This window comes from Ursus maritimus, unplaced genomic scaffold (assembly GCF_017311325.1).
Source record: "Ursus maritimus isolate PB19 unplaced genomic scaffold, ASM1731132v1 scaffold_26, whole genome shotgun sequence".
NCBI classification, from domain to species: domain Eukaryota; kingdom Metazoa; phylum Chordata; class Mammalia; order Carnivora; family Ursidae; genus Ursus; species Ursus maritimus.
In genome coordinates, this window is record NW_024425119.1 from 1,985,898 (window position 1) to 2,007,723 (window position 21,826).

The window sequence follows — 21,826 nt, forward strand, 5'->3', positions numbered from 1 at the left end:
GTTGCTTTTCTCTCTCCCCACGTCCCCTCCCTCCCAGAGAGGTGAACGGAGGAGAGCCCTCCACCTCGCTAACCCTTTCCATGGTCTAGTTAGACACAGCAAATGACTCAATGGACCAAATCTGGTGGGCAAACTGTAGATTCACCCAAAGGCCTTGAACAGTGTGGGGAACTGACCTCCCCACACTCACTACCCCTCCAGCTGGCCACCCAATTGTACCTCCTCATCCCCTTAAACTTCCGCCCCCACTCAGAAAATCGCATACCCATGTCATTGTCTGGCCAAAGTTGGACAGGGTGAACCACACCTGGCAGTATGAAGGGGGTAAAGCATCCCCGGTAGTTCCCTGCACCCTCTCAGAAAGGCTTCTAGGAAATGGAAGAGGGAAATCTCAGTACAGAGAGACCCTCCTAGGTTACGAAGGCAGCCACCACAAATGTTGCGAGCACCGCGCAATTCCAAAGGGCTCCCTTCACCAAGACTGTGACATGACTGGAGAGCTCAGGAACTGTGCAACAAGGCAGGTAGCTTCTGAAATATGTAAGCCAACCTCTCTTAAAATCAAACTTCAATTATCCACCTTGTGGGTTATCCACAGTGTCTTTTTTTAATCCACAAACCAGCTTCTCCCTGCCTCCCACTCTGCTTCTGGACCAACACTCCCTTCTGCTGGCTGCTGTGTGTTCAGGGAATGCAAAACCATAATTAGCAAGGTAAAGCTGCTCAAGAAAAAGATAACTCCTAATGCATTCTAAACCCTAGAGGCAATGACTTTTGAAGTAACCATTTTGGGGGAATTTATGCCCTTCTATTCGTGCAGTGATAGAATTCACTATGCAATTTCCCCATTCAGACATGCCAATTAGCCAGACAAAAAGAAATTAGGGTATATCCAAAAGAAATAAACCCTGCAGGCAAAGGAGTTTTCATTTAACAAAAAAAAAGTCTCCTTTCACAATACAGGCTCTCTACCTCTTCTAGCTACTAGTGTACCATCAGGTGCAACAGCATTTGATTCTGGAAAAGGCAGGAATTGCTGGGGAACGTTGTCTGGGGTAAAATCAGTCTAGGGACTAATATTTTATACCTGCAACTCTACCAAAACAGAGATGAATCTCTCTTCTTGGCCCAGCCAAGATAACCTTGTGTGAAAAAAAGAGAAAAGGATAAACATGTTCCCAGATTTGGGAGGAGGTACCAAATCTTTCTCTTTGCAGAAAGTTCCTGACTCCTGAGGATGAGGCCAGTGTGTTCACCATGGACCACTTCCCTCTGTGGTACCGCCAGGCTGCTGAGCAGCCTGCTGGCAGCTTTGTCTTCAATCTCCGATCAGCAGAAGGACCAGGTAATGCGTACCCCTGTGTTCCTGGGGCCAAGCTGGACCAGGGCGTGACTCTTCCTGCTGCTCTTGGTGGGAAACAGGAGCAGATGGGGAACAGAATGTCCACACCTCTGGGTTCCCTTCCAACCTTCCCTCCTGACACACGTTAGCACCTTGAGAAAGTTCACTCATGCCTTACCACGCTATTGATCTCTACCCTGAATATAGGACAGCTCATTTTATCCCCCAGCCAGCAGCCCAAATTAAAAACCCAGCATGGCACAAAGGAAAAAGATTTGACCCAAAAGTCAAGAAGAGCTGGATTCTAGCCCAAATTCCAAATAGAAACATATTGGAAGAGTTGTTCTTTAAGATTCTTATGTTTCTAAACATCTGAGTATCTTTGAAAATTTCTTAAACTCCCCAGATGAAAGTAACAGACTTTATTCCATCAGGGGACTACTACACTTATCAGGTTCACTGCCCCATCGCACTTCTTCCCAGAGAAAGCAGCCTGGTCCCCACTCCCTTAGGGTCTCCCGGGAGCTGCAACACTGACCTCCCTGTCTGCTGCTCAGGACCTCCCAGTAATAACAGGGCACCTCCTGGCTGGCAGGCCACAGGGGGCTCAAGGGGTAAGGAAGCAGGACAGCCAAGATTGGCCCTATGGACCAAACCACCAAATCCCTACTAGCCCAAGGCCCAGGGAGGGTTTCAGAGCTGCTGGCACCCAACTCCCAACCTCCAGCCCCCACTCTGAAAAATAGCCCCCAAAAAGAAAAAGTAAGTGACTTTAACAGAGCACCAAGAAGACTGCGAAATGTTTAGAAGAGAAAGGGACTTTGGAGGATGCGTAGCTTCATCCTCTTAATTTACACGTGAAGAGACTGCGGCCCAGAGAGGTTGGGGGCCTCATCCAGGGGCCCAAGAGTCTGCAGCAGAGCAGGCCCTCCACCAGGTCACCTGCGAGGGAAACTGACCCCAGCACAGTGGAGCAAAAGGGCTTAGGGATATCTGTGTCCAGGTCAGAGTGAACAGAGATGGTGGAGAGGAAGAGGGAGAGAAGGAGGAGAAGGAGGCGTGGGGAAGACAGGAAGGAGGAGGAAGGAGAGAAGGAGGAAGAGTGGGGGCAGGGGGAAGAAGGAGGAGAAGGAGGAGAGCGGAGCAAGTGGAGAACTCCGGCTGGAAGTCTACCTGGAATGGAGAGTTGTACTTCCCCTTTGAGATGCCCTTCCACCAAAACCATCGTCCAGCTTCCTGATGGAGAAGGTACCCTGAGCTGACAGCTGGGGAGATTCAGGCTCCCACGGGCTTCTCCTGGGGTTGCAGGCAGCAAGGAGGAGGTCCCCCTCTATGCCCTCTTGACACCTTCTTCACCTTGTGCCTAAGCCCACCTCTCCATCTTATGCCTATTCCCCCCACTGAATGCATTGCTAATATGCTTTACAAAACATTCCAGAGCCTATAACTATTTTATCTGCACAACCCTGTAAGTGTTGCTATTACTTCTCTTCTTACACAGGAAAAATCTGAGGCTCAGAGAGGTTCTGTGACTTGCCCAGTATCACACAGCTAGGGAGCCACAGAGCCAGGCCAAACCCACGTTCTGCCCACCAAAGCCCAGGCTCTTTTCCTGCCCTAAATGTAAGGCAGGAAGGAGAAGAGGAAGTGGGTGCTGTTATTCCCAGTGAAAGCCTACAAGGGAGGCTCACAAAGCCAAGGTGAGGGTCTCCTCCCCACATTGCCCCCCAGAGCCAGAAAGAGGCAGCTCTTTCTTCCTGTCACCTTCTAGAGCAGCATCAAGGGCCCGCCCAGGAGGGGGTCCCACCCACAGGGTCTTGGGGAGGTTCTCTGGGGTGAAGCCCTGGCCCCTGCCCCCAGCCCATGACAGGGCTCCCTCCTACCTGCATTGTCACTGGGCTCATGCCTGAAGGCTGCCGGGGTTGCTTTTTGTGGCGGGGAGGTAGGAGGGCGGTGGGTGGGGAACTAAGCCGCAAGGAGAAGAGAGGGAGGCTGGCAACCCGAAAGGGGGGACAGTTGAGTAAGGAGGCAGGAGCCTGCTCTCTTTTCACACCCTCGCTGCTGCTTTAGCTCCTGCGTGTGCCTGGAGACACGTGGGCACCTCTGCACACCCCCATTCTCCCCCAAGGAAGAAAACAACAACAGCTTCATTTTAAGGGGGGGGGGCGGGTATCCCAAGAGGCAGAGGAACCGCCTCCAGGGTGAACAGAGCCTTCCCTCTGCCTCTCCAGGCAGACTCTCTTGCCCTTTGCCTGGGGCCCTGGTGGGCTGAGTTCTGCCCAGGTGGACTGCCTTTTACAACCAGTGCCTGAGAGACCTGCCAGCACAGAGCAGAGTCTCGCCAATGCCCCGGTGTCTCAGGCTTGTCCCTCCTGCTTCCAGACTTTTCTAGAAGTAAGGTGAGGAAGCTGACTTCTGTGTTTATTGTGGTTTTATCACGGCAAATTCCTAGAATCAAGGACAATGCTACATATTGGAAGCTTCTAGAATCAGAGTGATTTTGAATTTCTATGAGATATTAGATTGTAGCAAGGTATGATGGATGATCTTAGCAAAATAGACACGAGAAAGGATAATTAAGTTCCATGACAATGGACAATCTCCACATAAGCTTCTCATGACCTATTTGTTTCAAGCAACATTTGATATAAAGACCTTCTCAGAATATAGCACTTGATAAAAATTTTGCCCCTTTCTTAGGAATTTTAGTAATGGAACTTGGCTGTAGACAAGAGTACTTTGAAAAGAGGACGCCTGGGTGGCTCAGTCGATGAAGCATCTGCCTTCGGCTCAGGTCATGATGCCAGGGTCCTGGGATCCAGCCCCATATAGGGCTCCCTGCTCAGCTCCCTCTTCCCCGCCCCCCACTTGTGCCACCCCCCCCACTGTCTCTCAAATAAATAAATAAAATTAAAATCTTTAAAAAAGAAAAAAAAGAATGCTCTGAAAAGCTAAGACATGTCCCTGGACTGATGAAGATTAAAAAGCCCAAGGTCACACACTAGCCCATACCACTGCGGAGCCAGAAAGCTCTGTTTTCATGTTGAGCTGACACGGCCACCTACGTTCTGCACCTATGGTGACCTGATTCTCCTAAAAGAGGGGGACAGAGCAGCTCAGAGCCTTGCCCTTCAAGAGCCTGGCAGAGTGTCCCAGAAGTGTGGTAGCCGTCTGTAACGCCAGTGAAAGTGTGGCTTGCTAACGGGGTGGCGGCGGCAGCCTGACCACCAACGACCAGGATTCATGGAGTGCCTCAGATGTGCCAGGCACCCGCCAGCCTCTGTGCCTGGCGCAGCCCTGGCACCGGGCCTCCAAAGGGGCTGTCAATGTCACCCTGACTCATGTGACTGATGAAGGACAGCCCAGGATCAGCCACCACGAGTCCTGGAACACAGCCTGTCTTTCTGCTAGAAAGAATCATTTGACACAACGCAAGGCTTCTGGGTGGAACACGTGCTGAGAGGACGGTCACAGCAGGGTCCCTGAGCACAAGGGAGGCACCAGCCAGCAGACAGTTGCTGCCCCGAGACAGAGCGAACTCACAGTGTCCTAGTGACGGGGACAACACTGCATTGTCCAGGCCGCCAGGGGCCCTGATGTATTTATCTGGCAGGTTCAGATCTGCATGGGGAGGTGGCAATACCTGACATGTGGGAGGCCCTCTGCAGAGACCAGTGTGCAATGGTGACAGTGTCACCACAGCGGGGACTTTCCCCATCAACCCCCCCTCCACTTATTCAAGGAATGCCCTCTCCCAAGATTCACAGTGTGTTCTCAGCCTCCCCATCCCACCACCCAACCACTGGCTCTTCCCCTGGCGCTGAGAAAGTGACTTAGCAATTTTTGTTTCCCCAGAAAGTCCAGGCCAGCCCATGGTAGTGACAGCCAGCACCGCTGTGGCCGTGACCGTGGACAAGAAGACAGCCATTGCTGCAGGTAGGAGCTGCCCTCCGCGCCCCCGCAGTCAGGGCGTTGTGCGTCAAGGTCAGGAATAAGGCACACAGTAATAGCAGGAGGACCCAGCCTGTGGTCTGCAAGGACCACAGTCCTCCAGCCCAAGGTTTTCCCAGCCAAGCAGTGGGACTGAGGGAGAAAGGAGTCTTCCTAAGCCATTTTGTTTATAAAACCATAAAACCTGAGATCCAAAAGAATTTATGAAGTCAGTCAAATGAAGCTCAGGCTAAGATATCTGCTCCAGGTCACCAGGGACAGAGACTGCAACTGGGACCTCCTCAGCACCGCTCTGTGTGCTGCTTCCCTCTCCTCTCACCCTGGGTCTAGAACGCCACTGCGCACAGAGCCAGCCCCGTGACTCAGAGCCTGAAGGATGGGCCAGGGCCGCGTGCTCAGTATGTGCCCGGCATCTGGGAGACTGCGTCCCGCGCACATCTCATTCGGCCCTTGGGGTGATCCAGTGAAGCAGATACTTTCAGCTGCATTTTACAGACAAGGAAACTGAGACACAAAAATTCTTTGCCTGAGGTCACACAGCTAATAATTAATGAAGCTAGAATTTGAACTCAGGTTGCCTCTCTCTGAGAGCCTGTGCTGCTATTGACCTCAAATGTGATGAGAGCACCCAATGCCCCTCCCCAGCTGCCCAGACTTGGTGGTTTCTTGGTACCTAAAAGAGTCCTTTTTGCACCTGGGCCTCCTTGCCTGAGCACGATCAGGCCTGTATGCTGAAGTCCTCCTATCCCGGCTTTAGCTGGGTTCTGCAAAGCTGTCCAGTTCAGTGGGCACTCAAGCATCAGCCATCACAGGTCCCGTCCTGCTTCCCCAGGGCCCCCAAGCTGTGTGAAAGGACTCTGCAGCTGGAAGGTGTCGGGGCGCAGGCAGGGGTGGGTGATCCTTGTCCCCCACAGGCTGGGTTCAGGGCAAAGGAGGTGGGAGGAGCAGGCTGGGGTCTGGCCCAGATCTTCTGACCCTGACTCCCCGCTGGAGAAAACACGCATGCCCCCGGTGGCCTTCATGATGCTCTGCTCCAGCATTTGGGGGGGGGGGTGCTCATGCCATCTCAGCTGCCTTTTTAAACTTAGGCCACAGTGTGCTAACTCCAGAGCCATTGCTAAGCCAAAACTGGACCCAAACTTGTTTCCCTCAAGCCTGTTCAGAGGTCCCAGCTGAGTGTCCCTGTCCTGTCCTGTCCCCTCCGTGATGTGGACCCTCTCAGCCCCTGCATACCCGAGAGTCTAGGAACCAGAGGGGACACAGGGTCAGGCTGCTGGCTGCGCTCTCCTGCACTCTCCAATTATTTGATATCGTTTTTAACTCAGAGCTGAATTAGAGCCTCCAGGGGTTGCCATAGAAACCGTGTCCTGGTGCCTCTGGTTTAACGCACAGCAGACAATGGCTCTGAGGCTCCGGGGTGTGTGGCTATGATAGGAAAAGAGTGAGGCACCAAAGACCTTATGCTTCAACTTTTATGGGGCAGGAGGGTTGTCTCCTTTTGTAATTTCCCCTCCCTGGACTATGGCTCAACCTCCTTAATACTGGGGCCAGAGGGCACCTATAGCTGAAAGCCGGGGAGGCGACTGGTGTGCTGTCCTGACAGTTTCATCCCTTGGAAACTGGTGGCACTGTGTGCATAGGAACTGCAGGCCTGGGAGAGCATGGTGGCTGGCGGGCGAGCTGCAAGGGTGATGTTGTGCCCTGAGCAAGGGGAGAAGGTAGGAGAAGGGCACTCGGCCCAGTTACAGGGCCAGCTGCGTGCCAGGTGTGGGCATCACACCACGGGTTCCTACGGAAGGGAAGCTGGACAAGGAGGGATCATTTTAATCTCTAAGCAGGTGATTTATCAACAGTTTTTGCAGAATTTCTCGGAATCTAACTTTTTGATCAGGATCCAGACCTAGTTGGGGAATATTGCCCAGCATAACAACGGTGGCACCGTAATCTGCAAGTGTGTTCCTCTAGCACGTGTCATGCGATACATGTGTGCCCCCGTCCAGAGGCCCTTAGCGGTGAGCCAGCTGTCTGGAGCTGCGCGAGGGCTCCTCTCCTCGGGGCTCTGCCTATGTGCGAATGGGCCTGTACGTACACACTCAGAACAGTGATGCATTCGACGCACCTATGCATTACGCAGGCCTGTGCCGGGCTGGTGAGGGACCTTGGCCTTGGCTTCTGCGGCGGGGCTCGGGGAAGACTGTCTCTCAGGTCCGCTATGCCTGTTAGGGCAGCACCCCACAATTCACACCACCTCTGAAGGGCAAGCAGCCCGGCTCTGCTGGGAGTCCAGCTGAACTCCAGGAAAGGGACCTGGAGGGCTCACTTCTCCCTAGGGTTTGCACCTGCCTCAGTGGGATATCATCCAAAGGAAAGCTCCTAGGAAGGAGAAAATTCCATCTTGGTCTCTGAAGACTAATGAACCATAGAGCCCAGGCCCAGTCAGCCAGAGGCCAGCCCAGGCCTGGAGCTGAGTCACTCCAGCTTGGGAAGGACGAACAACCCCAGAGACCTTGCTCTCTGGCTCATCTCCTCTCCTGGTCTCCCCATCCCCATCCCCAGCCCTCCAGTTCATAATTCTGGGTCCCATCAGCTGAGCCCTGGAAGGATTATATTTGTAAATGCAGAGAATCATCTGCTTGTCCCTAAAGTCAGTCTTGAAGGTGCAAGAGGAACATAAGTTAAACAGGGTTCCTCTCTCCTGTTAGCAACACCCCCAATCTCACTGAGGCTGATGAAACGTAATCAGCAGCTCCTAGGGAGCCCTCCCCCCCACCTCCCCTTACACAGCAGGGTCCTCTGGGCAAATGCCCGCCTTCCCACCACGTTGGCCCGTCTGTCCTTGACCGCCAGGGTGGACTGGCTCCAGCCAGGGCGGATGTGCACACAGCAGGCCCAGGGCAGTGACAGGTCTCCAGCTCACCTTCAGTCCCCAGTGCTGCCCAGTGCAACAGCCTGAGGCTCACACGTTCATACCGTCAGGCCAGACCCCATGCTTGTCCAGAGCTCAGCCCTCAACTCCTCTCCCGGTGCTGCTCCCTGGAGAGGCCTCAGCCAGGAGTTTCCCATTTCTCTTATGGAGCTCTGGACATTGGGGTGAGGTCCTACAGCACTTTTTGAAGCTGCCTGGGGAGGTAAGGGGGCAGGAAACCCCTCTCCCAGCACCCACATGCCCCCCCAGCCAAGGAAGCCAGGAGGTACATAGGAAAATACAGTCTTTATTGTTCTTCTGAAACAACAAACCAGAAATATAATTTTGCCTTTAAAAATCTTCTGTCTCAGGCTGAAGCTACCACCATTGACAATACCCACCCCTCCTCTCCTCTTCCTTTAGAAAATTCCTAGATCAATCGTCAGCTGGAAAGCTAAAAGAAGGAGGACTATGCCCCAGTCCCGGGGAGGCGTGTCCACAGCAGCCAAGCAGCCCGCACTGAGGCTCCCGCTGTCCCTCCAGCCCCCCTCACCTATCATGGTCCTCCGTGAGGTGGCAGGATCGAGGGGGGCAAGGCAAGGTGGGCCTGCCCGGTCCTGCCCTATCCCTCCTCAGACCCTTGGCCTCCGGGTTCTGGAGGCCTCTTCCCAGGCCACCAGCAAGACCCTGTCTTAGAACCAGAAACCAGCCTGATGCCTCCAGACTCTCAGTCAGCCATGGGAAACGGGTGTCCAGCAGAGGGAGACCTAGTACTCCTCCGAGATCAGACTCAAGGGGAGGGGGCCAACTTGCAAAAGGGGACTAGTGACCCCCAAACCCCCCACAGCCCTCTGCTCACCCTCCGTCCCCTTGGTGTAGGCTACAGGTAACAAACAGGACTCCGGCCCATGCTCTGGTTTGGAGCCCCGTCCAGGTGCAATTATGATCTCCAGGAAGCCAGACTGAGCACACAAAACCCTAGGGAAGGAACCCCAGACCCAAAGCCTCTGGGCAGAAGGTGCCGCCCTCCCTGCCCCTGGAGTCTGCCCGGGATCTGCTGGCAGGCAGTGAGCTTCCTCGAGGGCCGTCTGCGTTCCCAAGATGCCACCAGTAGTGGCCCAGTCCCCACCCCAAGGTCCCAGTCCCAGAGCTGCTCAAGATGGAAGGCTGGAGGGTACAGAGCAATGGTTCTTGGGCTGCAGACTATAGGAGTGGAATTGGTGGGTGTCCCCACGGGGCCTGGCAGTGATGATGTCCTTAGACAGCGCTGAAGAAACGCCCAGTGGTATGTGCCTGGGCTCTCGGGAGGCTGCCATCCACACATGCTGCAGCTTCAAGGCCTCTGGGCCGGTGTCCCTGGAAAACCCAGCAGGAGAGGTGTGAGAGGGTTACCATGGTGACAGGCAGTCTCATCCAGCAGCACCACTTTGGCCCACTTCAGAGGATCTCAAAGAAATCCTTGTGCTGTCGGCGTGGGCTTCTCCCCCTGTTGACTTGAAAGGTTGCAGTAAGCAAGCAAAAGGTTCTGTGGCCTGAGGGCCAGAGACCCAAGGGGGAAACGTGCCTCCGCTCCCTAGGCTCTCATGACCTCTGTCTCCATGTGATTCTGTGTGTGTGCGAGAGAGACTGACAGACAGACGGACAGACAGAGATTTCCAGTCGATGTAATTGCGCTGGTGAAGCTGAGCATGTGTGAGTGAGTGAGTGAGTGAGTGAGTGAAGCCAGGAGCAGTGTGGCTGGTGTGGCCTGTAGCAGGCAGAAGGACACGATGGCTTCAGCAGAGGGAGTGTGTCACAACTGTATTTCTAAGTGCTGGGTGCGGATGCCAGCGTTGGTGTGATTGTACATTGGTGCTAGCGGCCGGAAGCTGGACCCAACCTGGACACCGAAGGGCAGCTGAGGGTATCTTCCTGGCTTAGAAGTGGATCACGGAAATTGACCCCTGGCCCCCGTGTCCCCTCCTCCCCACACTTACGTGCAGGTGAGGTGCTATGAGCAGGAGGTGGGGAGAGTCACCCCGCTGTGACTACACGCAGGGCAGGCAGGACAGCAGGGGAACACTGAGTCCGGTAGCCTGCACTTGCACACTTATCCTTTCTTCCCCATGGCCAGAAGCTCAGGGAGATCCCCCAGCTGTTCCAGAGACTTGGTGGCCTGGAGAGGGGGCCGGAGCCTTTAGCACAAGGGTGGCTTCCGCAGAGACTTGGAAGTTCACGGAGACAGCCGCACTGTGGCTTGTTTGCCGGAGGGCTGGGGGCGAGAGTGGGAGAGCGGACTGTGGTGGAGGGAAGGGCCAGCCCCTACTGAAGCGATCCCCCGTGTGCTCTCCCTGCCCTTCCTACCTAGGCCAAGTGGGGCTGGGCTCTCATGCCACAGAAGAGATCTGCTTCTGGTCTTCGTGCTCACCCTCCGGGTCCCCCATGAGGGGCTGCCGCTTCTTGAGCTCCCGGTGGTACTTGGCCATGAGGGAGGCATAGATGCAGCCGTAGGCAGCAGCCACCACCATCATGATGCAGACGATGCCGCAGACAACCCCCGCGATGATCACTGTGCCAATGGCCCGCCGCACGCTCACTGGCCGATACCTCTGCTTCTGGGGGCAGGCGGTGCTGGGCTCTGGCTCGGGCTCAGCCCCCGGCTTGGGCTTAGCGGGTTCAGGGCTGGCCTTGGTGCAAGGTGGCCCAGGAATATCCAGCCCAGCTGAGCTATTCTCGTCCTCCAACTGGGAGCAGTAGTTGAACATCTCCATGGGGACCACACGCATGTCCTTCCCCCTCAGCTCCTTGGGTAGGGTGCAGGCAAGCTGGTCCAGGCGCCCCCCTGCATCCAGGGGAGAAAAAAAGCAGGGGCTGACCAGGCATCCAGAACCTGGACTCCCTCTCCCCATTCCCAGGTCCCCAAAACGGAAGGTCCAGAAGGTCTAGGTTCTATCAGGAATGCACTCGGTCCTGAACATCAATAGGAGAGGAAGGGAGACAAACAACTAACATTTATGAAGCCAAGGACCATGAAAGGTGAAGTACATGTATCATGTCATTTCATCTGCACATATGAAATGCATATTGCCATTATTCCCATTTTAGAGAAGCACACAACCATTTCAGTCAAGCCTGCTCTGTCCAGACTCAAACTGACTCACAAGAGTATGGCAATGCTAATGTGTGCTGGTGCTCAGGGAAGACTTGGCAGCACAAAGAGAGAGCCAGGAGACCTGCCCCGGCCACAGTTCTGCTCCTCTCCTTGCCCCTGAATCTGCCTGCTCACCATCCATCTATAAACCCAGGACACTGTTCTCCACTATATCTTATCCCTCCAGAGTTCCTCCCTCTCACAGAAAGGACACGTCAAAAGCCACTGTCACAGCCACCACTCTTCCATATGGAAACTTTTGATTGCCCAAGATTACCTCTTTGGAGTGGGGAGAAAAAAAGGCAGGTGAGAATGTTTCCCTTTTCCTCTTCAAGAGCAATCTGATAGCCCATCAGTACCCCGACCACAGCATCTCTGAGTGCAGTGGCAACTTGGGAGGGCAGCCTGAGACCCATGAGGGCAAAGGGGAGGGGCCGGTGCTAACGAGGGGGTGTGGGCAGCACTAAGTGCACAGGCTCATGATGACGATGGTGAGGCTGGACCATGGGGGAGTCATGAGAGGGTAAAGATGCAGAACACGTGGTGTGAGAGAGAAGGTAGCTCAGGAGAATCTCCTAGGAAGTCACAGTCAGATTTTGTCCCTCTATCAGCTTCCAGTGAAATCTGGATGCAGACAAGAGATCCCTTCCCAAATGTCTCCTGCTGAATGGGCTCCTGCCATCCCCGCACCGCCAGTACCCCCTCTCAGAGCAGCTGCTGCAAGTCTTCTCATACAATAGATATGCTTTACCTGGGATGCTGATGAAAACATCACAGGAATTTTTTTTTAAAACTGCTAGGTTGAAACAACTGTACTATTGAAAATTCCCAAAAATAGACATTCCCACTCCATGTCCTTTTGTGCTGAGAATTTAGTCCCTGATGACTATGTGAAAAGACAAGGACGTTCGTTGCCTAGGGATAACACAGGGGGTGCTGAGACCCTTGGCCTCTAGTTCCCTTGTTCCACTGACTGCCTAGGGGCCTGTGGCAAGTCTTACATCCAGCGCCGTATGTCCAAGGGCCACCTCTGTACTGGTAGGAGTGGGGTGTTGAGATGGCAGCAACCTCACCTTCCTGCTCAAAGACCTGAGGTTGAATCCTGGCCATGTCATTTTTGCAAATTATTTAATTTATTTAATTGCATGTGAGTCTTGGTTTTCTTGGCCATAAAATAAGAATGGCTAACTCAATTAACTGCTATAAGGATTAAAATAGATAATGTACATGAAAAGATATTTATTTCCCGACTCACAAGAATGGGAGAAATTATCATAGTGACCAACAATTTATGGCATTTCACAGTTTGTAAAATTTTTTAAAATTTTTTTAAGATTTTATTTATTTATTTGAGAGAGTGGGAGAGAAAGAGAGAGACAGAGAACGAGCCAGGGGAGGAGCTGAGGGAGAAGGAGAAGCAGGCTTCCTGCCTAGCGGGGAGCCTGATGCAGGGCTGGATCCCAGGATTCCGGAATCATGACCTGATCTAAAGGCAGACACTTAACCGACTGAGCCACCGAGGCACCCATGTAAAATTGTTTAATTAACTAACAAAGGAGAATATCATGCAAATAATTGAGACTGTGGCTGGATATGAAACAAAAAGAGCAAGACTGATGAAAAAGATTGGCTTTCTTTTCACATTGATTCCCTCATTCAGCAAATACTCATGGAGTATCTACTTTGTGCTGGGCACCAAATTATGTCTTATTAAGTCCATTTAATATTATGAGTGCTAGTAGGAAATGAACAAATAAATGAATAGGTTTCATGGAGGACTTGCTTTATGTTAAGTACTTTTCAAGACACTTTACGCGCACCCAGTCGGTTAAGCATCTGCCTTCGCCTTAGGTCATGATCTCAGGATCCTGGGATGGAGTCCTGCATCAGGCTCCTTGCTCGACGGGAAGTCTGCTTCTCCCTCTGCCTGCTGCTCCCCCTGCTTGTGCTCTCTCCCTGATAAATAAATAAAATCTTAAAAAAAAAAAGACACTTTACATGCATTAGAGTTTAATCCTCACAATGATTCTATCAGATAGCTGTTATTTGACCCATTTTGCAGATGAAAACACTGCCACAGAGAGGTTTCTCAGGATCACACAGCTAGTAAGTGACAGAGCCACAAATCAAACCCAGATCTGGCACTTTTAACCACTACACTCACTTCTTTGCCCTCCTTTCATTACATTTAGTCATCTTATAGATCATTCTAGAACTTTCCCAGGTTGACAAAAGGGGGAAGGGAAAGAATAAAACTAAAGCCATTTGGCTTCTTATTAAAAGCTTGGAATATAAAACTTCTTGGGAGAGAGAGTTGAAATCATCATCAAAATGAAAATTTGGTTTTATCTGTGGATTTAAATTATATTCCACCCTCCTGAAACTGTGGATATTTAAGAAATTGCTGTATTATTCAGAAGAGCAAGGGTGGGTTTTCTTCCTCCTACCATGCCAGGGAAGCCCAGAGGCATACCTGGTGGGATGCAGAGAAAAATTATTAAGTTGCCTCACGGTACCTACAGAAGTGAGATCAAGTTACAGTGAGTCAGTCTGAAAGAAAAAGAAGAGGAAGGAGGCTGGGAGCTGGGAGGGGCACAGAGAGAAGAACGCAGAGCTGTGGAGGGGGAGGGAAAGCAGCACCAGCCTCTCTGCCCCTGGGATGGTTTGGAGCCCAGACTGAGACTTTTCTAACCTAGAGCTAGTGGAGAGATAGGGCCACAGCCTTCTCCCTGGACCTCGGCCCTGAGTCAACACCCAGCCTCCAGGAAATGTGTTGGGCCAGGGGTGATTCTCCCGATTCCTCACACCCAGGCAGGACTGGCCGTGCTCACCTCGGTAGGAGAACCACTCCATCCAGTGTTTGAAATCACGCAGGTTACAGTCACACTCCCAGGGGTTGTCCCCAACCTGCAGCAGCTGCAGGCTTGCCAGGGGTTCAAACGTCAGCCGGTCCAGGTTCTGCAGACGGTTGGAGCGAAGTGACAGGGAGCGCAGAGCTGGGAGTCCATCGAAAAGGCCAGGGGGCAGCTGGGCCAGCCCGTTGATGGACAGGTCCAGGTGGCGGAGCAGCGGCGAGTGCTGCAGCAGGTCCCTGTCCAGGGTCCTGATGCTGTTATTGCGCAGCTGCAGCTCCGTAAGATTCGTCAGGTCCCCGAAAATGGACCGGGGCAGCTGGTCCAGGAAGTTGTTGGATAGGTCCAGCCGCTGCAGGCTGGACAGATTGGCAAATGCCCAGCTTGGCAGGGCACTCAGCTTATTGTTCAAGAGTAAGAGGGTTCGGGTGGCAGCGGGCAAGTCTGGGGGCACCATGGTGAGGCCTAGGCCACTACAATCCACCTCCAGGCTGCGGCTGTCACACTTACAGGAGAAGGGGCAGGCGGGGAGGGCCTCCACAGCACACAGGGCGATCCAGCAGGCGATCCCTGGAGCGGAGGGGCACAGACAGGTGGAAAGAAAGCCACAGGCCGGGGTTACCACCTCCTGCTTCCATTCCCTCTTTTCTAATTTGTATCATAATGGCCTCTTGACTTTATCTGCTTTGACCCAAGCCACAATCAATGCACAAACCTTTACTGACCACATAAAAAGATAATGAACAAACCCGAAGCACAAAGCATATTATTGGACATCACAGGGTGTCAGCAGGGATCCTTGACTCACAGCACATCTGGCAAAGAAACTACTTTAGTGGGGAACCATCCTGCAGAATGGCAGGCCTGAGTCCAGACCGCAAGCAGTGCTGTTCCACAAGGGTGCCCCAGCTCATGGGGTCTCCGCGGGTTGATCTCCTTGGGAGCTTGGGCCCCACTGATACCACGGATGTTGACAAAACAGAGGATGTAAGGATGTCACCCCTTGTTCCTCTCCCAGTGTCACAGAGAAAGATTCTCTTTCCAGAAGAAAATAGCCACATTGCTGTTTCCCTGCCCTCTGCACCCCCACCCCCAACTTGGAACTGCCCTAGGCTAAGACACACCGCGCACGGATGGAAGAGGGAGAGCGCGAAGGGGCACTCCCACCCCTGCCCCCTACAACCTCCCATGTGCTGTCAGATCCAAGAGGGGGGCCAGTAACTTAGCATGGAGACCGCGAGCTCAAGCCCATCTAGGGTCCCACTCCAGAGACCACAGTGGAAATGATGAGGATAAGAGGCACAAATCCACTTCCAAGCTGAAGAACTCTTGGGCACAAGCCACTGCAAGTCATAGGTTCTAAGAGAAGTTTCATATTTATTCTCGTTCTAAAACAAACCAGGCATTTAGGTTGGTCTCGTGTTCCTAAGGGCTGCGGGGTAGCATTTCTGCAGGATGGACCCATTAACAGCACTCCTTTTGTGGTCCCATGTTTTGTCCAAGACCCCTGTGAGTAAGCAACCTAAGAGTCTAGCCTGGGCTAGGTGGGGAAGGACCTCAGAGAATAATTGCAACAGAGCAACTCATTCCATTGTCCAGCAGTCCCTTCTCAGAGTGACTGCAAAACTCCCCTCAAGTGTCTTCCTGAGTGTCATAGAAGTTTGCTCACTGTGGAAGAGAAAACAGATGAGCTCAAAATAGTTCAAATTCACCAAGTCAGCACCCAGTCTGGCAAATTACTGGCTCCATCTTGGATGTGGGATTCATGCAGATCTGACAGCACATGGGAGGCTGTAAGGGCAGGGGTGGGAGTGCCCTTTTGTGCTCTGTCTCTTCCACGCGTGGCGTGTCTTAGCCTAGTATAGCTTCAAGTTGGGGGAAGGGGTGCAGAGGGGAAGGAAGCAGCTGTGTGGCCATTTTCTTTTGGAAAGAGAGACCCAGAGGAAAGACCCTCACCAGGGAAGTGATGGAGAAGTTCAGACCCAGTTCATGGCCCAGGTGACCCCACTCAGAGAGGCAGCAGCCACCCCGACTTGACGGACTGAATGGGATGGTCTTGAGTCTGTGCCTGGCAGATGTCTAGTCGTTTGGTGTCCCCAAGAACAGAGCTTGAAGGAACAGTATGGGTCTACCCCCCCCCATACTTGTGGGGTCAGTGACAGTTGAGAGCCGGACTGCAAGGCTGACACCTGAGCCTCCTCATTCTCAGGAGACACGAGCACAGTCATGGCCACAGAAGCCAACCAGTGACCCTTCCTGGCCACACGGGCTCACCTGCGGCTACCTCTCACCCTCTTAGCCCTCTGAACCCTTCTGCTGCCAGGTCAGCCTGCCCCACCCTATCCCGCACTGTGCCATTTGAAAATCAACGTTCTGCAGACTTCACTTTCCCCAGGAAAAAATTCAGTCCATCCAGCTTCCTTCACAAAAGGATCAAGATAACCAGAATCCATTATTCCCCCACCCCTGAGAAATTCAGGGTGACATAAAAGCTCTGGTGGCAAGAAAACATAATCCTGTATTTCGAGGTGCTGAGTGATTCTAGAATGAGGTTGAAACGGGATCTAAGCAGCCCGGGATCAGCCACTCTCACATGGTGAATAATTCAGGCTGCTCACGTCCTGCAGCTGTATCACCAGGCCAAGTGTACGAGGGGAGAAGTCAGGCAGAATAATGTCCCTCAGGACCATTACCTCTTACCATGTAGCCTTGGGCAAGCCCGTCCTCACTGACTGGCCCTTTCCCTCTACTGAAGAGAATTTCTCAGGGCTTCCTTCAGCCTGACAACTTACAAGGCTTTCTTATGGGAAATGGAGAGCTCAGTTTCCCCATATGCAGAAGGAAGGCTGGACCCAACCCCTGTGGTCCTTCCAACACCACAATCCAAGAGCTCTCTGGTTCCCTCCATTTCAGAGCTAGGAAGACTGAGACAGAAGTCTCCAGGTTCACCCAGCTAATGGAAGACAAGAGGGAGACTTGCCATTAGAGCAGCAGGACTCCCACAAGCCAGACCGCTGGGGGTGGGGGTGGACTTCCTGGGCACAGGAACGGACCCACCCGGAGACACAGAACCACCCGTCATGGCCTCCAGCTCCATTTAGCCACTAAAGCTCCCAGCAGCAACTCTTTCTTTGGCTGCCACAGATGCCAGTACCACAGACAAGACTGTAGTCTTCCTGGGCCTTGGGCATCCCAGAAAGATCAGAGTTTCCTGCCGCCTGGCATGCATCACTGCATGCCAAGCTAGCCCCTGCCACCTGCCCCCACCCCCTGTACTCACAGGAGATCTGCCTCCACTGCACGGCAAGCCTGGTCCTCTGCTCAGGGCCACTGCCCCGGGCCAGCATGGTGAATGCCACAGCTCTCACTGCCCTGCACCTCTGGGGAGAGAGGAGCCCCTCGGTGTGTGCTACCTGTCAGTCCTGAGAAAGAGAGACAGAGAAAGGGCTGAGCAGCACTCGAGGCCCCGTTCCAGCCCAGGGGTTAGGGAGAGGGCCCGGTGTCTCTTTACACTCCTTGTCAATCCCCTCTCTTGTTCTTCTCAGCTATAATTCCCTGGGTGGGGGAAGGAGAAGAACGAGGGGCAGAGAAGCCAGGAAACCTTCCCCCTCCCTGGGTGACTGGGGTGACAAGGAGGACAGGCTCCGGCCTGTGGCATGGTGCTGAGCTCTGCCTGTGGGACCCAGAAGTCACCAGCAGTGGCCTCTCCATTGTCCCCTCCCCTGCCTCTCTCATGGCCTCTCTGGCGTGTTGATCTCTAAAATGCTTTGGGAGCAATATGGCCTCCTTTGTGAGCTTTCCCCCACATCACAGGTGGGGACACTGAGGGACAGAGCTACTAGGTAAGCAGAGTGAGGCCATAGTAACACTGTTCCCGGTCCCAGCACTGCTCTTACCATGGCCCCCGAGGAGGCAGAGTCTGCTGCTGTGTCAGGCGTGAGGCCCAGGCCCTGCTTGCGCCACCGGCTGGCCTCCCGCTGCCCCTCCACCTTCGCCGGAGAGGTGAGGTGCGGTGCTCTGTCTTCCGCCCGCTGGTCTATAATAAGACTCATCAGCTCAGGGAGTTCATGCCGCAGCAGCTGTTCGTGCAGGAGACAGGGACAGGAAGGAGAGGATGAGATTTCGGAGCAGAAGGAGGGCTGGGAGCCGGCCCGGGGAGGCAAGGAAGCAGGTTTCTCTTGCAGATGACTAAAGAGGGGTAGTCACCCTGTCTAGGGTCTCAGGACCTGCCCTGACCCAACCCTAAGACTAGTAAGAGGGACCCGGGCCCTCCTGTGGCCCCCATTTCCTTCCAGGTATAGCTAAGGCCCTCAGACAGAGGCCAGAACCTCCGCTCTCCCAGCCCCATCAGAGGGATGGGAAAGGGACTGCACAGCCACTGCAGCAGGCGGGGACAAGATGGGGAAGGGGACGGCACAGGGCAGGAGGACTCTGCCCACAGCCCAGCCCCTTCTGCTCCCAAAGGGCACCATCCCATCAGCCCACCGCTCCTGGCTGGCTCCTTTGGTTGCCTGCTCATGCCTCCACGATCCCTGGTCACAGCCTCCCCTCTCCCCCTCTCCCTGGAGGAGCCAGGGGCAGAGTTAAGCAGGCAGCTGAGAGGTGGAGGGGACTGCTGGGGAGCTAACTGAAATCTCTGCATCCGGTGAAGCAGGTTTCCTTCAGGCATTTCGGGTCCTGCTGCAGCTCCTGGTGTCTCTCAGTGCCTCCCCAGCCCCCACTCTTGAATCTAGCTGCCTCCAGTGGCAAAACCCATTTAAAACACAGCAACCCCCGCAGGATCCTCAGCTGTGCTCCCAGCAAGGGCAGCCTCGGGCAGGAAGGGGTCTTGGCTTTATCTTTCCCCCTCATCCACTGGGGGGAGGGGGTTCCAGGGTGTGCAGGCCTCCCAGGGGCTGGCAGAGCGTGTCACAACAACTGGGTCCCGATGTGGGGTGTGGGGAGCAGCCCGGTTCCCCACACTGCCTCTTGGATGGAACCCCAGGCCCTGGGCTGAGGCATGAAGGAGGAGCTCAGAGCAGCTCAGGTGTCTTCTCCAGCTTCTCTCTCTCCAGCCTGGGCAGGGAGGCCTTCTGGTTCCTTCCGGTCCCGCCACTCCTTAGCTGTGCAACCTTAAGCAAACTGTGTAAACTCTCTGAGCCTCAGTTATTTTATCTCTAAAAGTGGTGACGGTAATACTTCATGGGCAGAATCTCTGCGCAGATCAATTTAATTAAGGGAGGAGAGTTAACATTTACTATATTTAGTACACATTACCTTCGAAGATAATTCAGGCAAATGCGCCCAGCCTGGACTTGAGCCCATGATAGCTGTGAGGAAGCCCCAGTTCCCTTCCTCCGTGGGGAGGGGGACAGCCACTCACAGCAGTTCTACGTGGCATCTCCTTCCTGGTCCCACCAGCCTCACACAGGGGTCTACTTCTCTGTTCCCGAGCAGATGGCCCATCACAGGATGCTCATGGCAGGGCACGCTCACACACAGCCTTCCTGGACCTCCATCCCAGACAGCAGTGTCCACCTTCTCTGTGTCTCTCAGGCCCTGACTCTCGGAACAATCTCTGACTCCAGCAAGAGCCCTCACATCCAGAGCTCACAGCCCCCACACAAACTCAGGCAGGTTGGTGGCCATGCAAGGCATGGTGATGATGACCACCTTGCCCAATGCTGGATCAGAGAAGAGTCACGGGCTTCTGAGTCTGGCTGTGCATCCATTCCCTGGTGACTGTCACCCCGCAATGGCCCTTATGGGTAGACATGTATGTGTGCACAGAGCAGGGTGCACTTAGGCTCCCACACACGTGCTTGGAGCGCCCGACACAGCACATGGTGCAAACACACCCCCACAGAGAGCTGTGCAGTTAGGCACGTGCGCCCTCTCTCTCTCTCTCTCTCTCTCTCTCACACACACACACACACATGCGTGCACACATGCATGCCCTGTGGGCAGCCCTCCAGCACTCCCCCTCAGATGCCAACACTCAGCCAGCAAAAGCCCCCAGCAGACAGATGTACAAGGACACCTCCCACCTAGAAGTAAGGTCTAATGAAAACCCCGTAGGACAGCCCCTACTGCAGAGCATCTTCTATACCCAGACCCCTAGGGGTGCTGGAGACCCAAGCCGGGCTTCTGCTCCTGCTCTTTCCAGCTTCTCACAAGAAGACAGGTGGCAGAGAACCCCTCCCGCCCAGCCCAGACCCTGTTTCCTCCTGAGCCTGCTCCCCTGTTTCAAGCAGGCTCTCCTTTCCATCCCACCCACCCATCCTGGGCCTCAGTGTCACCCCAAGAGTGAGCCCAGGGGTTGACCAGCAAGCACCAGTCAGTGGAGACAGTGGCCTTAAGCAGGTCCTGATGCCCCATCCCCAGCCTTGGATGATGTCAGCTGTACAAAACCAGTCAGGCACGTTGCCACAATGCAGACCCCCGGGCGTCATCTTCTGAGGTGACAGGACACTGTTGACCCCAGTATCTCTGGAGAAATGTGATGAAAACGAAGTCCCCCAGGTCCATGGGCCGGGGAGAGGGTACCTGTGCTCCCTACGGAGCTGACCCTGCCTCTTTGGGCACCATGGAAGTGACCTTTACAGAGATATGGGGCTAGAACCCAACACTTCCTGGCTCCCTGACCCTTTGCCCACAAGCACACCTCCAACCCAAGGACCCCTTTCCACCCCCAGAAGTATCTAGCCTCATTAGGAAAGGGGGTGACCTACATTGGGAGTGCCGCTGCTGCGGCAGGCGCTGGCCGGCTGCTGGAATAAATTTACACCATCTGAGAGGGAAGTCCCCACCCAGGATGGAGAACGGGGGACAGAAAAGAGCTGGGAGGCCTTGCCAGAAAGATCTCCAGGTCCCACAGCCTCAGGGGTGCTGGACTTGCTCCTAATCGTCCCATGGCTCATTGTCTCAGTCCCAGGGGCAGAGGCACCAGAGAGAAGGGCTGAGCCCCAGCAGGGCACTGGGCCTCCTTGGCTGGGCTTTGCTGAAAGAACCAGGATGGGGGGTGGGGCCGAGGAGCTGCCAGCAATCAAAGGCAGAAGCCCTGGGCGTCCTTAGCTCCTCGGTGTCGGTGTCATTCCTGGGCCTTACCTAGGAATTTCCTAGATGCAGGCTCTCAGTCCCCACCCCAGGCCCACCCGGCTAGAATCTGAATTTTAACAAGACCCCATATTCAAGTTCGAGAAGCACAAGACCAGATGTCTTCTCTGCCAGCAGGCCCTGGCGCCGTCCAGGAGGCCGTGCCGGTCCGTCTCCCAGACCCCATCTAGGGAATGGCCGTGACCTGGGCACAGGGGGGAGGATACTGACATTAACCTCCTTCAAAAAGCCTCTGCGTGGGGAGAAGCCAGGACCATAGCCACAAACACCAGTAGAGAGTGTTCCTTGTGCTCAGAACAACTCTCTGCGATTTTGCAGATGGGGAAAATGAAGCCAAGGAAATTAAGTAACTTGCCTCAGGTTAGACCACGGAAGAATGAATACAGCTTTGGGCGTGAGCAGTCTGGTGACAAAGCGACTAACTCAGCTGCCTTTATAGGCTTCCGGGTCCATTCTCTTCCTGGTCTGCTCACACGCGGAGGTTCCAGGTATCGGAGGGAAAGGCAGAAGCGGGAGAGGCAACCTCTCGTTTGTACAGTACTTCACAGTTT

General features: G+C 54.1%; 2 protein-coding genes across 2 annotated transcripts in view; one reads left to right on the forward strand and one right to left on the reverse strand.

Moving 5' to 3' along the window:
• Nucleotides 1-21,826, forward strand: part of CACNA2D4 (calcium voltage-gated channel auxiliary subunit alpha2delta 4) — a 108,519-nt gene that overhangs the window by 61,118 nt on the left and 25,575 nt on the right. Inside the window, exons 25-26 of the mRNA XM_008704898.2 lie at nucleotides 1,218-1,345; nucleotides 5,198-5,278. Of these exons, the coding sequence (XP_008703120.2) occupies nucleotides 1,218-1,345; nucleotides 5,198-5,278 (209 nt within the window). The remainder of the gene's footprint in view (nucleotides 1-1,217; nucleotides 1,346-5,197; nucleotides 5,279-21,826) is intronic.
• Nucleotides 8,498-17,527, reverse strand: LRTM2 (leucine rich repeats and transmembrane domains 2). The gene is made up of 4 exons (XM_008704825.2): nucleotides 17,461-17,527; nucleotides 14,160-14,750; nucleotides 10,542-11,019; nucleotides 8,498-9,554 (listed from the first exon to the last, which is right to left on the reverse strand). Exons 1-3 carry the CDS (start codon nucleotides 17,525-17,527, stop codon nucleotides 10,565-10,567), a joined length of 1,113 nt encoding a protein of 370 aa, XP_008703047.1. The 3' UTR covers nucleotides 8,498-9,554; nucleotides 10,542-10,564.

Bases quoted from the DNA above. Each gene is read 5' to 3' on its own strand.
- LRTM2 (XM_008704825.2), bottom strand. From the start codon at position 17,527: ATGCTGGCCCGGGGCAGTGGCCCTGAGCAGAGGACCAGGCTTGCCGTG. The intron at 14,751-17,460 runs GTGAGTACAGGG...CCTCCGCTCCAG, and splicing joins GCAGTGGAGGCAGATCTCCT to GGATCGCCTGCTGGATCGCC. The intron at 11,020-14,159 runs GTGAGCACGGCC...CCCTGGATGCAG, and splicing joins GGAGTGGTTCTCCTACCGAG to GGGGGCGCCTGGACCAGCTT.